Source organism: Cynocephalus volans, chromosome 5 (genome assembly GCF_027409185.1).
Source record: "Cynocephalus volans isolate mCynVol1 chromosome 5, mCynVol1.pri, whole genome shotgun sequence".
NCBI lineage: Eukaryota > Metazoa > Chordata > Mammalia > Dermoptera > Cynocephalidae > Cynocephalus > Cynocephalus volans.
The window spans coordinates 135,482,133-135,499,591 of NC_084464.1; the positions used below are offsets into that span (position 1 = coordinate 135,482,133).

The 17,459-nt window shown below is 34.6% G+C and overlaps 1 protein-coding gene across 1 annotated transcript in view; it reads right to left on the reverse strand.

Moving 5' to 3' along the window:
* Window positions 1–6,793: 6,793 nt before the first annotated feature.
* Window positions 6,794–17,459, reverse strand: part of HBS1L (HBS1 like translational GTPase) — a 76,293-nt gene continuing 65,627 nt past the window's right edge. Inside the window, exons 14-18 of the mRNA XM_063097239.1 lie at window positions 16,602–16,692; window positions 16,106–16,214; window positions 11,228–11,328; window positions 8,661–8,805; window positions 6,794–7,447 (exon numbers count right to left, since the gene is read on the reverse strand). Coding sequence (XP_062953309.1) covers window positions 7,436–7,447; window positions 8,661–8,805; window positions 11,228–11,328; window positions 16,106–16,214; window positions 16,602–16,692 — 458 coding nt within the window. The 3' untranslated portion in view covers window positions 6,794–7,435. The remainder of the gene's footprint in view (window positions 7,448–8,660; window positions 8,806–11,227; window positions 11,329–16,105; window positions 16,215–16,601; window positions 16,693–17,459) is intronic.

Here is a 17,459-nt window from a genome sequence, read left to right on the forward strand (position 1 = left end):
ACCATTGTGCAGATAAGAAAGAAAAGCGTGCTCAAACAATACCAACACTGTAAAGAAATATTAACTTCTTTTACTTTAGATTGTCCAATTTAAAATTTTCTTAGTCACTGGCAAAGATTGTTTTATCCTTTTTTGGTGACATAAACATGTCTTAGTTTTTGTTAAGGTCTTGGATAGGTCTCAGAGCGACTTGACATAGATTCCTAGTTGTTAGGTGGGAAGCCTTAACAAGACCCATTGCATAATTAACCAGTGACCAATTTGTTCCCAAATTTTTATATTAAGGCTCCTTTCTTGAGGTATCAAGGACATGGTTGTTTAATATCCACTAACAGTTTTACAAGCTGCCATTTAGTTACTTACAGCCTGCTGCTTTAAGGAGACATTGCAGTTGTATGTTCAGTCTCCCCTTTTGTTAACAAATAATCCATATTTTAAAAGTAAAGAAAATGAAAAAAAAAATCTCCAGGGTTGAAAAAGCCTAACTTTGACCTGCAGCAGGTGTGCAGTCGCTAATCGAAAGCCACCTCTGATTCTCTTACCGAGATGCATTTCCCATATTAGGGACTCCCTTGCCGAGATGAACAGACGTCCTATTCCTCTCTAATGCTTGGCAGGTCAGTCTCCGATCCATGGAGAACATCCTCACACGAGACACTATTTTGTTGCTTTGCGTTGCTTTGCCCCCCACGGATTTGTCACCCCACTTCCCCTGGGTGACAGTGATGCAAAGGACTACTCAAAGCCCATCTCTACTGAGCAGTGAGAAGCCCCAAAGTGGTTAACTTCCCTTCCTCAGGAAATTAACACTGAATTGGGGTTCTCTTCCTGCATTTATTTTCCAGACCAGGAAGTTACAGGAAGAGAACAAAGGTGGGGTTATAGTTTAATAATATAGGCTGGTAACTTTCAGCGAAACAAGCCAGATGACATTCCAGTAAGGCAATTAAGTGGTCCTATCAACAACAGTTTGATCTTAGCAAACATTCCTTCTTAACAGCAATTTCTCAGTATCTTTACATAACAACCAGTAACTAGTCTGTCTTTGAGCCAGCAACCTGCTGTGCCACAATCCTCATCTTGCAACAGAGACTTATAGCCTGAGGGAAATTTCCAGTCCTCCACAAGGTCAATATTTGCTGCAAGGCTTTGGAAAACCAGGCCCTGTGAAGTACATATGCTTTTTAGTATATTCCACAACTATGGTATGATCCATTGAGTTGACTTTATAACATAACTTTTCAAGAACAGTGTTATCTCATAAAATTTTTGAAGAAAACTTGATTTATAACAGTGTATTATTTTTGTACATATGTTCATTCTTTCTGCTTTGTTCTTTACATCCTTTATGACCTTTTTTCTTTGTTCACATAATGAAGCAGTATTAGAATTCCTGAATAATTGTAATTCTGTCCTTTAATTTTTAATTTCTAATAAATTGTCATTATGCATTTTGATGCTATCTGGTTTTGTTTCATTTTTGTACTTATTGTGCATTACACCTCTTATTGATATGAAATTTTCTTCATCTTAGAGCTTTGGTAGATTTAAATCCTTAGTCCAATATTAATAGTTACTCCTGATTTCTCAAGATGCAGTGTAGCATAGTGAAACGTGCCTCAGTCAAACCTCAATTTAAATTCAAATCATGGTTCTTTAAATTTACTAGTTTTATTCGTCCTTCTGAGCTTTAGTTTTCTCATCTATACCGAGGTTAATATTCCTGCCTTATATAATTATAGAAATGTCATATTAAATGGACTATCATCTAAAAATTGCCCGGCACATGATAGACACCCAACCAATCATAGTTATTTTTGTTTTCCCAATACATGTGTGCCTTTTTTTCTTTAAATTTATGGTTCTATATTAGGCATATCTCTTGTAAACATCATATCATTGGCTTTGTAATTTGAGTGTACCTTTTTAAGAGAAAAATCTAAACTATTTTCATTTATTGTAAGATTGGTACCTTTGTCTTTATTTGATTGATTTTGTTATTTTCTTTTTATCTTTTGCTGTTTCTTTGCCTTTGCCTTTTGCATTGATATGAATAGTTTTATTAATTCCATTAGTGGTTACCCTAAACATTCTTCAACTTTGTTTTATATGATTATCAGAATAACACATAAAATAATGTAGTCCCTTTATGGACTATAAGTAACACTGTGCTTTTCCTTCCCCTACTTCATGTCTCCATATTTGGAGGTATAAATCAATTCGCTTGCTTCTTTGTTTTGGATTATATTTTACAACTATATTTACACTATTAATTCACTTCTACATATTGAAATTGTTTCGATGTTAGTGTGAAAAAGGAGATTTTGACAGCTAAGAGCTGGCCTGGCACTCACAGCTTTGTCATGGTGTTCTCCTGTTGAACATTAACAATTCCCAAATCTCTGACATCAGACGAGATCACTCTGTGATCCTGATACTGTAATCATACCTGAGCACAGACAAAAGCAAAGTCACTGTGCAAACCATAAAAATGACTAAACATCAAGAGTTTGGATCCCCCTTACCCGCCAGCAGCAGGGAAGAAAAAAAAAAGAGACTAAACAACCCCCTCTTGTGGCTATCATGAGTGACTGCTGCTTTTTTCCATTCCTCTCACCCACTAGATAAAAATTAAGATACCCAACTGCAAAATTACCCTCATTTTCTGACAGCACCCAATCTAGAAGAAACTCTAGCTCACTTGAACCCTCCTCCAAATTACTTACACATGCTCAAATTCTATAACAAGCTCCTCTTCACACTTTCTCACTGAGAAGCGCCTACAGTCCCTGATGGTACGCAGTCTCTCTTGCTGCAGCAAGCACCAATAATTTTGACTACAGCTGTGTCCTGGTGGTCATGGACTGATGACATCAACAAATACTTGCTGCATAATTTTCTACCATCATCTCCCCAGTCTTAAAGTTCTGAATTCTCTATGATCTGGGCATTTTTAAATCCTGCCTGCTCATACCCTTTACCCCTCTCCTAGAACACCTTCTGAGACTTTCTTACCTTCACCTATAAGCAATGCCATAGCTGAGTATTGAATTTTGGGGTTACAACAACTCTATCTTAAAGTTTTATGCATTTTGCTCCTGTGTATCTTTATTTTTTGGAATTCAGTGCTACAGAAAAGTCTGAGGCTATGTTTTGTTCCTTTGAAGACAACTTTTTTGGGAGTTTCGTTTCCCAGATTTGTTTAAATCTTATCAATTTAAAAGTTATAACAGAAAATGCACTTGTAATCCCTTTGTGACTTTCACATAAAATATGGTGTGCTATCTTGGAGTCTTCCTGTTCATTTTCATCCATCTGCATTCTAGAAGTTGTTTCCAAGGTCACCTTCCACATCACCACTTTCTGCAATTATCATCTATTGTTCATAGCTTTCAATGAGTACAAGGGTACTCCAAGACGCTCCTGGAAAAACTAGAGAAGATAATAAGAATCTTTCCATGAACTTTTTGAAGTACCCTCGTATTTGGTTTTAGCTATTATGATTTATGTTCCCATGTCGTCTCTTCTAACTAGCCAATTCTTTTCTCAACACAGAAACACTCTCTTACATCTTAGACACAATGCAGCAGGTATTCAAAGAAAACTTGTTTCCTACAGTAAATCCAAAGGAAAAGTTTTGCCCGCCACGTGCTCAAACGCTACTTTACTCTTCATGTACGGCAAATTTTCCATAGGCCTGTTACTTTATTTCTTATTCACCTTTAAATAAAAAGAAATACATCCAAGCCAAGTATTGAAAAACAAGATGTATAAATTAGCTGCAACCACCTCACAGTCCACTTGAGCGCTAGTAGAATCCCTGGCAGCCAGTTGATTGCTGGTTCCCTTCCTGAACTGCAAGCACAGTTAAATTCCCCAGGCTCAAGAGGGTCACCCCAGTTCAGGAAAGGCTCCAAATTGGGGCTGTGCTCACCAGACAAGACATCCAAAAGCAGTCCACAGTTACTGTTGAGTTCCTCCTCTTGCCTCTAGGCCCATCCCTCACATAAGTTTGGGGTTTTGCTGACGAGTGCCAGATTTGGTCCCACTGCTACATTCTCATTGGTGTGGCTCTTCCTATTGGTAGTGAGTGGATGGGTTCTAAAGTATGTTTTTTTACTGTTAGTGGGATTTAAAATGTTGCCAGTTTGGAGGCCAGGCCAAAAGCTGCCCTGTTTGAAGATTTTGCCAGTGCAAAACCTGCCCCTCTCTCTCACCCTACCATGTTTCTGAACTGGCAGAGGAGGGATTGATTATTATTTACAAGTTTAATTACTTTGACTCTGGAGAATCTTTTATGTAAGTAAAATTTTAAATCAGCAGTAATGGCGCTTCCTCCTCACCTCACGCCTTCTGCATTGTCTTTAGGCACTTTCCTCCTGGATGCTTTCATGCTGGTAATTCTCCTTGTAGTTTTATGGTACAGAGAACCCCTTGGCTGGACTGTCAGCCCTGTGAAGACCTGAGCCCCAGTGTTTTCTCCTGTGCCTGGACTATGGCAGGCTCATAAGTAGGTGAGGAAAGAATGAATGTTTTTCTACTCATATATTTCTGTGGATATTTTAGAGGGAAATTGGAAGATGATGACCCAATAGTTTTTATTGGGACCTCTTATCTGGATTTTCTTTATGATGTATAATCTTGCCTAATTCTTATATATCAAGATCTGTAATTTTGTTATTTTTAACATCAAAGAACTAATATTTTTATTGAAAAATCTTCATTGTATTATAAAGTGAAAAAACCTTGACTAATGCCCACAACTACGTACAAAAATAAAAATGCACTGGAGAGACATAAAAGAAATACATCAAAACAGAAGCATCAGTTATATTTGAGTGACAGAACTATGCAAGGATTATGTTCTTCCCTATATGAGGGAACTTCAAAAACTTCATGGAAAAATAGAATTATAATATGAACTTTTCCATGAACTTTTGGAGGTACCCTTGTATTTTCTGTATTTTCCAAATTTTCTGAAGTGAATATGATTGCATTTTAACAATGGTTAAAATTATTATTGATTTGAATATTCATGGGAGAAAAAAAGACTTTGTCTACAAATTGTTTTCTAAAACATCTCTCATGATACAGAGTGGCTCAAATACTGTCATATATGAATGTGTGAAAAAACACTCTTACAAGTCAAAACACAATTTGGTAATGTTTTCAAGTCAAGCTACCCTAGAGGCAATTCATCTGTGGAACCTCACAGAGTCAAGGTCAGAGGACAAAGCCATTGGTAGAAGAAACAATGAAAATAAAAAAAATTTTTAAAAAGACAAGCCATACCTGAAGCATAATGACACAAAAACAGACGTATTATCAGGTATGGATAGAAGTGAAGAAACTGGACCACAACCAAGCATGGGCATGTTTACTGTACCTTTTTGTCACTTAATTAACCCCGCCCTTCCACTGTCAACATTCTTCTCGCACAGAGAGTCCTCTTAATAACATTACCACTCCCTTTGACAACAATCAATTTCTAACATAATGCAAATAAAGAGATTGCACTTTATGGCAAGTTAAGTAGGAAGAAACAAACTCATTCATTTCTACTAGTACTATTTCTTCATGCAAATTCTTATTTCTATCATGACCTATGTAATATACAGAGCGCCATGTTTCTTGTTTTTGCTCCCCCACCCCAATCCATTTCCCCTTAACAGCACCATGAATTTGCAAACCTCCCACAACTCTCAGCTATGTGCTTTGGATGATATTCACCTTATACCCAACTATAATGATATCCCAGGGAAAGAAAGAAAACTTAATCATAGTCAGTGATGAGATGTTTCTAGAGATTCTGGAAAAGACATGCTCTATTAGCCTGTCCTTGCCCTGGATAGAGGGTCTGAGGATGTAAGTGTGGAATCGCTATATCCTTTCAAGAACCTGGCATTGCAGGGGAGTTCTGTATGGAGTTTAAGGGCAAAAACCAACACCAGAGAGGGCAGAGTGGAGATGAATTCTTGTTGATATTGTGTAAACTGCTCAGTCTAGACTGATTCAAAGATAGGACACCCTCTAATTGTTTCAGTTTTGTCAGCCAAAAAATGTTCTTTGTTGCTTAAGTCACTTTAGTTAGGTTTCTGTCACACGTAACTGTGAAATTCCTGATTAATATAATATATAAATAAAACTTTCTTACCTCAGGAAGTCTACTCTAAAGTGACACACAAATACTTTTTACAGTAAAGAAACATGTTGTATGTGTGTGTTCACTCAGTGATCACTCACCAAGTAGCACATTCATGATCTGTGTACTTTATCATAGAGATGTTATTCTTCATTTAAGAAGAAGAAATGCTGTTGCATATGGTAAGCCATCAATAACACTGTTGTCTAACTTAAAAAAAAGTTTACCATAAACAGTACATTACATCAGAGTACTGATCTCAGGCTCAGCTGAGGACAAAAAACTACTCTTAAACTCCTTGTACCCAGGAGGCAGCTCAACAAATACTTGCTAAGTAAGTAAACCTTGGGGTCTATTGTTGAAACTTTAAAGAAAAACATGACTGTTATTCACGGGGGACTTACATTCTACAAGCTATACAAGATAAAGATATAGTAGTCATATATGTAATTCTAAAAGTTCGAATGCTACAAGTTATGGTTAGAAGTAGATGAGAATAACTTTGATCTGCTGTTAGGATAAAAAACAAGAATTCATGTGAAAAAGCCACAAAACTCTTAGGTGAAAAAAATCCCATAAAACCCCCAAGTCATATTCAGTGATAGTGATCGAGAATCTTATAAATATCTAAGGAACAAAACACACTTTGCATTATGCTCAAACGCAGGCATTTTATTAGCTGGCTTTACAACTTAAATAATATCTTGGTTACCAAAGGAACAGCTTCCACTAATTCCAAATTAAACTTTCAAAAATTTTCTTGTTCGGAGGGACATTCTTACATTCAACACAAAATACCTTTTTTACAACCTTCAGCAAATCTTTTCTTAGAGTTAACTAAAGGAAGTTCCCAAGTCAAATATCAACTACATCCAAAACCCAATTTATGTACTTTTCCTTAAAACATGTGCAGTATAGTTGAATCAAAAGAGAAAACTACAAATATTTCATGGTTTGGCTGGAAACAGAGTTAATTTCATGATGATTCATATCTTCTATTTCTGATACTTTCCATAAATCTCAGCAAAGAAAATCCACTTTTTAACATTTCAAATGGAAAGCTGGTTTTTTAAATGAAAGTGCAATACTAGCCTTTCTTTGCCAGTTGGAAACTTGAAATTTTTGCAGGAGTGATTATTAATACTTCTTTGCAGCTAATTATAGCTTTCATATTCTCTCTCATTTAAAAAAATATCAATTGCACATTGTTCCTTTAACTGAATAACTGGATTCTTTAAAAACTAAGGGTAGCTATTTCATTGCATTTGAAAACATGGTAGAAATTCTGACCCATCATTCTTTTATCTGTAAAGAAAAAAGAAGATATTTGCTATAATTTAATCAATTGCATTATAAGAACAACAATAACAAAACAGGGAAAATGACAGTGAAATAATTATTATATCAAGAAACTTTTTCCTGCAACTTTCTCCCTTCCCTAGTCATTCTAAGATTTACTATAATATCTCCATTATTTTCCCCAAGAAAACTGTATCCTATCTTTAGAATGATCTTTATAAAGAATGCCTTGACAGATTAAATGTGATGTTGAAGACAATGATATTAGGTAACATTTACTGAATGCTTTATTTATTGAATGCAATTACCGTGCCAAGTAGTTTATATAGATCATTTCATTTCACAACTCTAGAAGGCAGATTCTACTACCCTATTTTTATAGATGAACAAATTGAAGGAGAAATGTACTTGTGCTGCTAGAAGTCGATGGAGCAGGAACACAAATGGGCAGTTTAATTCCAGAGGTGGTTCTCTTCACATCAGCCTCACACTGTCTTCCACATGTACTTTGTATAAATGATATACACCACATTTCTTGGTGCTTTAAAGATTTTACATGATACATGTGTAATTGAATTATGATTCAACTTAAAGCTCTGTGTTCAAAGTATAGCATATATCCAATTAAATTAGTTTTACGCAGAAAACAATCATATGAAGTAATGAAGTCACCTTTAAAATATAATATTCATATTAATTATGATTATGTGGAAGAAAATTTAAATTACTGAAATTTTCTGGTTCATTCCTGTATATTTTCTCCAAAACTCAACTGTACCTTTCACAAACATAACTAAAATGTTAATTAAACTTTTTGAGTGAATCATCTCAAGTGGACTGAAAGCAAGTTATTTAAAGAAAAAAATTGAATGAGGGTTCTTTTATTAAACAAAATCACTAGTCCCAGCTCATCTGACTCTACGTCTGTATTCTCATAATTTAGATTGCATACTTACAGCCCTATTTTTCAACAGACTTCCTTTAATTTTGAGCCATATCACTGGTGGAGAATATACTTTGGAATTCTCACTATGATAAGGTCTAATACCAAACATTTTCTCCCTGTCATTCTTTTAAATTTTTTATATAAATTTTAATTTCTTGTTCTAATACCATAACTGTGTTTCCCTTAAGCCATAACATCTCAGTACTCATCCATAAAAGGTAAAAAAGAAAAGACATCATAATCATGGATATATAATCTGTCACTTTAAAATACCTCAGTGACAACACCAGCAGCTATTGTAGAACCACTGTAACGCAACATGAACCTCCCCAGTTCCTTAAAGTCTTTGTATAGCTCAAGAGCTATTGGTCTTTGTGTCTGTAGCTCTACCAATGCATTCTGACCTTTAGTCAACAACCTATTAGGGAAAAAAGAAAAGGGAACAAACAGATATACGATAGAAGTGAATAATGTGAAAACTACCTGAAAAATAATTATTTCACATTCAATCAACAGATCAACTTAGTTTTTCAAAAACCAAAAAGAAAAAGATTTTTTTAATAAAAATACATGCTTTTGAATTTTTCTAGGTTAGCTGAAATAAATGAGAGGAGTAATTCCAGGTTTAAGAAACCTTAGGTAGTTCATACATGTATTTTTACCCATCTTCCAAATACAACTCTATCCCTTGAAGTACTAACTATAACCTAAAATGCTCAAGGCCCTTCCTGATCAATGCTTTCCCTTTTATTTCCTCAAGAAATTAAGAAGTTCAATTATCTTATAAAGAAAGTGATACTAAGGCTTAATACTATAGGAGGTATTTGCATTTTAAAAGAGGTATACAATGCCCTATGTCTTTCCCAGTAAAATTCTAATTTGTGGAAAGTGGGTTAGGAAGTTATCTTTAAAGAGGACAATCTCCTGGTGCCAAGACTCCTCTAAATCAACCAATCAATCACTCTCTCTCTCTCTCCCTCCACATAGGAATAATGGTTCCTTAGCAGGAGTCCAGGACAAAATAACATAAGGAGCTTTTCTACAATATGAAACTTATAAATGGAGGGGAGATAAGGCATTGGCCAGATTATAAATGGTTTCACACAATTCAATAAACAAAAAAACAAAAATCCCTGTGCATGGGCCCCACTCAGTTTTACTGAAAGGAGAACCTAAAAAGGCACATTTTGGAAATGCTCTTTAATTTAGTTTTCATATACTCTGAAGGATAGAGACAGAAACTGTAAACTCTCCTTCTAATAGATTAGTTCAGGGAAGACAGATAGACTAAGCAAGTTTCTTTAAAAATAGACTAACATTTCATAACATTGGCTCTGGATGATTTCAGCCCAAAGTCCAATTCTGTAGGAAAGAGAGTATATAATATATTCATGACTTATGCTTAATTTAGTTTCTAGAAAGTTCAATTCCATTCCACATGAAGCAATCAAGAGTCTATCATATCCCTGAACTAGAGTGAAGGAGAAAGGCCAAATGGTGTTGCTGCTAGATGAGAGAAAAGGTCAAAGCTATACATAAGGGGACAAGTAAAACTAACATGAGAATATTACTAAACCCTAGCATCACTGAGCTAGGATTCTGTAGCAGGAACAGGGAGGAGAAAACTCAGGATTAGATGTACTGAGCCAATTTCAGATTAAAAATTCTCCAAATCAATTGTCTGCGTCCACCAACCTGGCTCCTGCACAAAAGAACATAATTTATGTAAACCAACTGACTGGTTTAGCATCCTGCCTCTGCCACTTGGGAGCTTTGTGTCACTTTGCTAGCTACTTTATATGATTGCTGAGAATATAAATCATATGAAAGCATTCATGATAGAATCTAGAAAATAGTGGTCCTCATGAAATGTTAGTCAGAACATTATAGCAAACACTCATGCTAGAAGCCAAAGACTCAGGTTAAAAATAAAGAACTACCTTTGAGAGGTAAAGCAGCCCTTTCTCCTAACTAACAGAGAATAAGGCATGACTTTAGAGCAGTATGGAGATGTTCTCTTCCACTTGCAGCCAACCCATTAACCCACTGCCTCTTATGCAGGTGCAGAAGACGAAGAACACCCAAGGATTGAAAAAGGGGGGTTTTGGGTGGGATTCCCCATATGGTTGAACAGGAAAACCCCAAAGCTGAACCAGCCAAGCCCATTAGCCTTTAGTTGAATTTGGGTAAGAAATCAGTATTTTGTAACATTCATCTCTAGTCTTTTGTATTTCGTTTTTATTTACAGTACTTAGTTTCTCAGGAAGTACTTCCTTTGAAAAATTCTGAGCTTGTCTCAGCCAAAGAGGAACTATCCATACACAGGCCTGGACATTAATGGTAATCAGGGAATACAACACAGAGGTGATTACCAAATACTTTGCAGGTGGGGAAAAACTAGGTGCTACAGAGTGTGCAGATCATTCTCTCCCTGGCATAGGGAATGACCTCATTAAGGAGTTGATAAGAAAGTTAAGCAGCTAAAATTTGGAAACAGTGGCTACACATAATTCAAATTCATCTTTAAAAATGTAGGACTGGTTTTTGAAATGTCCTTGTTTTTACATCAGTATACATATAGATAAATTTATATTTACATTTTTTTATTTACGATTCACATCCCCCACCATCATAGATAACAGAAATTATATCTAGCACTCATACCTAAACAGGAGTTTGTTTTTATGTTTGCTTTAATCTAGTCCTTGAGAAAAATGATTTCTGGAACAAGTAAAAATAGATTTCACTTACCACCAAGAGAAATACTACACAAATGAGTTAATCTGTAAGGAATTTGCTTAACTTGTTTGTGTTTATGATTTCTGCATTAAAACACTCACTTGGGCTTTTTTTGCATGACCTCACCGGTGCTTTTGTTTAAGATGCTGATCAATCGTTTAATAACGGCAGGTTCACTGACAGTTTGGTAGTGTAACAGTACCTAAAATAAAAAATTGTAATATTAAAAACTATTTACCATAGCATCTCTGGCCTTTTCTTTGGCACTTACATTTAATTATATTCAATTCAGTTCTACTGCTTGGAGTTTTTCAGGATCTCCAGTTGCTTCCTCTAAGTCCCACCACTCTAATCACTTAACTTACATAAGGGAAAAAGGCCATGAGAGGCAGTCCAAATTCCTACCCCACCTCGTACTGTGTAAACTTCAGTAAACCGCACAACCCTCCTGTCAGTTTTTTCATCTGTAAAGGTGAAGGATAACAACATCTCAGGGTTGTTGTAAAGATTAAGTAAAAGAATTTATCATTCAGAACAATTGCTGTTGTTGTTGTTATTAGGAGTAGCAGGAAAGAATTGGATTGAATCCCAACTCTTTCACTTTAATATGTCTGTACCTCAGTTTCCTTAGCTATAAAATAGGTAGGCTTTTTACAGGGTTGTGAAGAGAATTCACTAGGATCAACACAGTCCCTGGCAAATTAGATATTCAACAAGTATGAATAGCTTCATCATAAAAATGAGGGAAGGGGGATGTCATATGCAGCAGTAATTACTGTATTCATTGCTGAATAATGAGAGTAATACATTACAAATATAGAGGTACAAAGAAAAGAAAAATAAATATTTAAGTTACAGTGAGTGCCAAGCATTGTATGACATGATATATATGCACTATTTAATCTAATTTATACAGGCTTTGAAGTCAGACAGACCTGGGTTCAAATCACTTTCAAGCTGTATGATTTGGGACAAGTTCTTTATCAATCCTCTACACCCAAAATTCCCAGTCTCAGGTTCCTTATTACTAAAATGAGGAAAATCAGATAATATTATTTTAAAGTAGTGCCTGGTGCTTAGTAAATATTCTCTTAATTGATGTCTTTATATATTAGCTTATATATTAACTATTATTATTCACGTCTTATATTTAAGGAAAATTAATATCAAAAAGATTAAGTAACTTAACGTGGCCATAATGCTACGTGCCAGTTGGAGCTACAAATCCCAAGCTCTTCCCTCTTTACCTTACTGAGGGGCTGTAGAAATCACAAGAATAGAACCTTCCATTTTATAAAAGAGGAAGCTAAGGCTTGGATAAATCCTAATCCAAACCAGAACATAGTTACACTGACTATCCTCATTCAATTAATAAGTATTAAATATGCAATATGCCCCTTTACCCATTTCTCTCCCCCCCCTCACCTCCCCCCCACCACTACCTCATATCTGTTCACTTGTCTTAACAAGTTCAAGGAATTGCTGTGATTCTTGTGTCTTCTCCCCCCATACCGTTTATTTGTTTGTATATTTATTTACTTATTTATTTTTAGCTCCCACAAATAAGTGAGAACATGCGGTATTTCTCTTTCTGTGCCTGATTTGTTTCACTTAATATAATTTTCTCTAAATTCATCCATGTAGTTGTGAATGGTAGTATTAAAAACAAATAAATAAAAATACCTTCACAGCAAATAAATAAATAAATAAATATGCAATATGTCCATAGTTTAGGTACAGTGGAAAGACTATACCTTCCCAGGAAGTAGAAAAGCTATGAAAGTTTAGTTGGTTTGTAAATACCATTTGATGCTGTTTGACTGCAGAAACACTGACACTGCTAAAATTTTCTGGTCAAAACAGTTTGAAATTTAGAAAACAGAAGTGCAAGGGGAACCATGAAAGTTATTTTCTTTAAACTTTTAGGTAACCCATATTTTTAAAATATCAACAAATATATGGTCATTTGATTTTCAACAAGGGTGTCAAGACCATTCATTAGGGAAAGGACAGTCTTTTCAACAAATGGTGCTGGGAAAACTGGATATCCACATGCAAAAGAATAAAGGTGAAGCTTTGTTTTATACCATATACAAAAATTAACACAAAATGGATCAAAGACCTAAACATAAGAGCTAAAACTGTAAAACTCTTAGAGGTAAAAAAAAAAAATTCATGACATTGGATTTGGCAATGATTTCTTGTATATAACACCAAAAACATAGGCAACGAAAGAAAAATTAAACACTTTTGTGCATCAAAGAACACTATCAAGAGAATGAAAATACAACCCACAAAATAGGAGAAAACATTCACTAACCATGTATCTGACAAGGGATTAATACTTAAAATATACAAAGAATTCCTACAACTCAACAGCAAAAAAATTACCTAATTCAAAAATGGGCAAAGGACTTGAATAGACATTTCTCCAAAGAAGATATACAAACAGCCAATAAGTACATGAAAAAATGCTCAACATCACTAATCATTAGAGAAATGCAAATCAAAACCACCATGAGATACCACTTTATACCCATTATAAAAAAAAAAAAAACTTTCTTGTGCACTGTTAGGAGGAATCTGGTACAGTTGCTGTGGAAAATGATTTAGCAATTTCTCAAAAAGTTAAACATAGAATTACCATATGATGAAGCAATTCCACTCCTAGGTAATGCCAAAAGAACTGAAAGCAAGGATTTGAACAGATATTTACATATACATGTTCACAGCAGCATTACTGACAATAGCCAAAAGATGGAAAAAATTCAAATGTCCATCAAAGAGATGAACGGATAAACAAAATGTGGTATATTCATACAATGGAATGTTATCCAGCCTTAAAAGTGGAAGAAATTCTGATACATGCTACAACATAGATAAACCATAAAAACACTATAATAAGTGAAATAAGCCAAATACAAAAGAACAAATTTGTATGATCCCACTTACATGAGGGACCCAGAACAGGCAAATTCAGAAAGAAATTAAGTAGACTAATGGTTACCTGGGGATAGGGGAAGGAGATAATGTTTAAATGGGTACACATTTTCAGCTTGGGATAATGAAAAAGTTCTGGAGATGGAAAGTGGTAATGGTTGCACAACACTGTGGATGTACTTAATTCACTGAATTGAACACTTAAAAATGGTCAAAATGGTAAAGTTCATGTCATTTATACTTTATCAAAATAAAAAAAAAAATCAAATGTAAATTCAGTTAAAGTCTAATCCATCCTTGTATTGTTTCTTCTTAAAAAATAAGGTTTACCATATAAACTAAGGGAAACCTAAATTTATTTATGTAGCGTTAAGGAGTTAGTCCCTAAACAGTGAAATTTTAATTGCTTAGGAAGCCTTTTCTTGGTTAACGAAATTTTTTTGAAGTTTTTTCCCCTTTGGGAGCAGGCTGATTGACAAAATATGACCACTTTTTTCTGAACAAATTTCATCCTGGTATTTGTGAATCAATATATGCGGGTAGAAACACATATAGTGACGCTGAAAAACTTTCTATTCTTGCTTATTTTTAAGAAACTACAGTAGACAGGAAGACAGTATTACTATTCAAAGTAACTATTCACCTCTTGACCTCTCTACCTCTCCATTGGCAAATACCATTGCATGAGTAAAAACATGCAGTAACCAACCTCTCCGCCTTCTCCCCATAGGACATACTGCTTTCTATGAATGAGTTCCATTCACTCATAAGCAGTTAACTTGTAGTTAACTTGCCGATCAAAACATGAATTCTGAATATTTAAATATTTTCAACTATAATTTTGGAGAGATGCTTTTATTCCTTTTTTAGTGTATGGAAGAAACAGAAAATAATTATACAAGTAAAGTACTTAAACAGTATCTTACAAATACAGGTTTTATTGAATCAAATTTATATGGAAATAATTACAAAGAATTATAAGCAAAGTACTTATCTCGAATATGGCATATAATTGTAAAATGAATTTAAATGAGCTAAATAAATTTATTCCCAACCTCTAAAACACTATCACTAATGTAAAATAATTTAAAGGTCAATTACTATATCTGTCATACTTTTATATCAAAGATGTATCAAAAGGTGAAGATGATTCATTTCAAAGGCAAAGCATTTAGTCCCACTGAGAAACATTGTTTACCATCACACAGAGTCTGTACTATATGAGTGGATCAGACAAAAAAAAACTAATGGAAAAATGCTTCTCTGTTAAGTGACAAAAGCAAGGTACCAAACTATAAAGAGTATGGTCCTTAATATATGGAAAAAATTACACATAAAACAAGGAATTCAGGCTATTCACAAGTAGTATCTTTCCTAGATTATGGCATAAAATCCCCCTCTTTCCATAAAATGTGTATGTTCAAAGGACACTGGTCAACGATGACCTGCAAACCAACTTCACAGCATACAGGGTCTGACTGTGTTGCTTCAGCACAATTAAAGTTTACCACATGTTGAGGATCCCCAGGATAATTTATACACATAAAAATACAGTGACATGTAAAGAGTAGATCTCTATGGATTATGCAATTATAGAGCATTCTTTTCTGTATTTTTTTGTGTTTTCCAAAATTTTCTAAAATAATTTATTACTTCTATAATCAGAAAAACTATAGATAAGCATATTAAATGAAACAAAAAACATAAAGACCCAATCTAAAAAGATTAGTAAGGTAATCTTTAAAACACAGTGAAAACATATCTACCATTTTCCCTGGATAAATTTCATCATTAACAACAATGTGTATCTAATAGATTATGAAATATCTTCTCAGTATCTCTGAAAACATCCTCAGGATCAAGGATCAAAATAAAAATGATTTCCAAATTCTAATTTACATTTTTCTATATTGGAGTAATAAGATGTTAACTGAAAATAAATATAGCATCACCACTTGTAATGAAAGTTATTACTTTTTAGGATTAGTTACTTCGAATTTATAAAAACAAGAATAAAAATAAAACACTTCGACACTTACAGGAAATCCTTTAGTGATAGGAATTTCAATATTAAAGATGAGAATTCGGGCTCTGAATCGAGTGCAAGCTTTAATGGGTTCTTTGGGACCACAAAATATGCAGCCAACACTGTAATAAAAAAGAGGGTAGGTAGGTGGGGGACAAATAAATTTACATCAAATAGGAATACCTCTCAAACCATTTACAAAAAAAATAAAATAATTAGGTAAATTAAGGACTTTTTCTAAGTATTCCCTTCTTGGTTAAAGCATGGCTTTAAACTATTATTAACTTTACATCATTTTCATACATTACTGCTTTCATTCAAAGAACATTCCAAGTGTACTTGTGCTGATAGGCATTAATTCTGATTTTAAGTAGGTTTCGCTTATACTTCCACAAATGTCTATTTTTGGCCAAATGAGATTAAAAATTGAGCTAGTGGATTGCAAAATTTATGTGTTCTGAGGTCCTATACCCAAGACAATGGCTGCTTCAACTCATTTTCTCACTTACTTGATTTTGATGATATCCATCCCAACCAAAGTAAGACTAACATGATCACCTGCTGCAGCCCAATCAACAGGTTCGTCATGCAGAGTGATTCCTGGAAATGAGTAAGAACCAAAGCATACAATGACACCTCGATATCAAACCATAATAACCAAGAGAGTATGGCTGATTTGTGCTTCATCAGTCACTACTCATCATTTTCAATATGAATGGATTGAGAGCGAGAAGTGTAACTGTGAGCGTTGAGGAAAACACTTCCTCTAGACTTGACTCTTCTAGAATACCACCCTAAACATAAACCGACTTGCATTTGCCCATAAGAGGCTGACTTCTGCTTATTTAATCAAGATTTTAAAACTCATTTACACACCTGATATATTCATTACACAAGCTTCACTCAAATATCTGTTATTTTAATGGCTGCAAGGTATAATTGAACAGTTCCAGGTATTCCTAATGACACGAAAGATGTTGACTGGGGAAGATGCCTAGTAGTATTTTATTCTCTTGAGCTTTACTTTCAGTTAGACAACCACCTGAAAAATAGCCTATGCTCTTCAAGTAATCCATATGGCAACAATACTCAGTAAGAATGTCTAATGATCCTCTCAGAGGGTTCCTTAAACATTCCTGATTCAAAGAGAATTTCTTCCCAGAGAGAGCTCTGCATACTGATAACTGGTTATATGAAAAGAAAGAATCAAGGAAATAGTGGTAAGAAATTATGGGATATCTTTTAAAAGACTTTGAAAAAGGTAGCTGAGTATTGCCCTTGGGAACTCCTTTCCAGGATTACCTCCAGAACTATCTCTCGGTAAACAGGTATATATATCTCCAGGTATATAGCAATACCTGGGATCA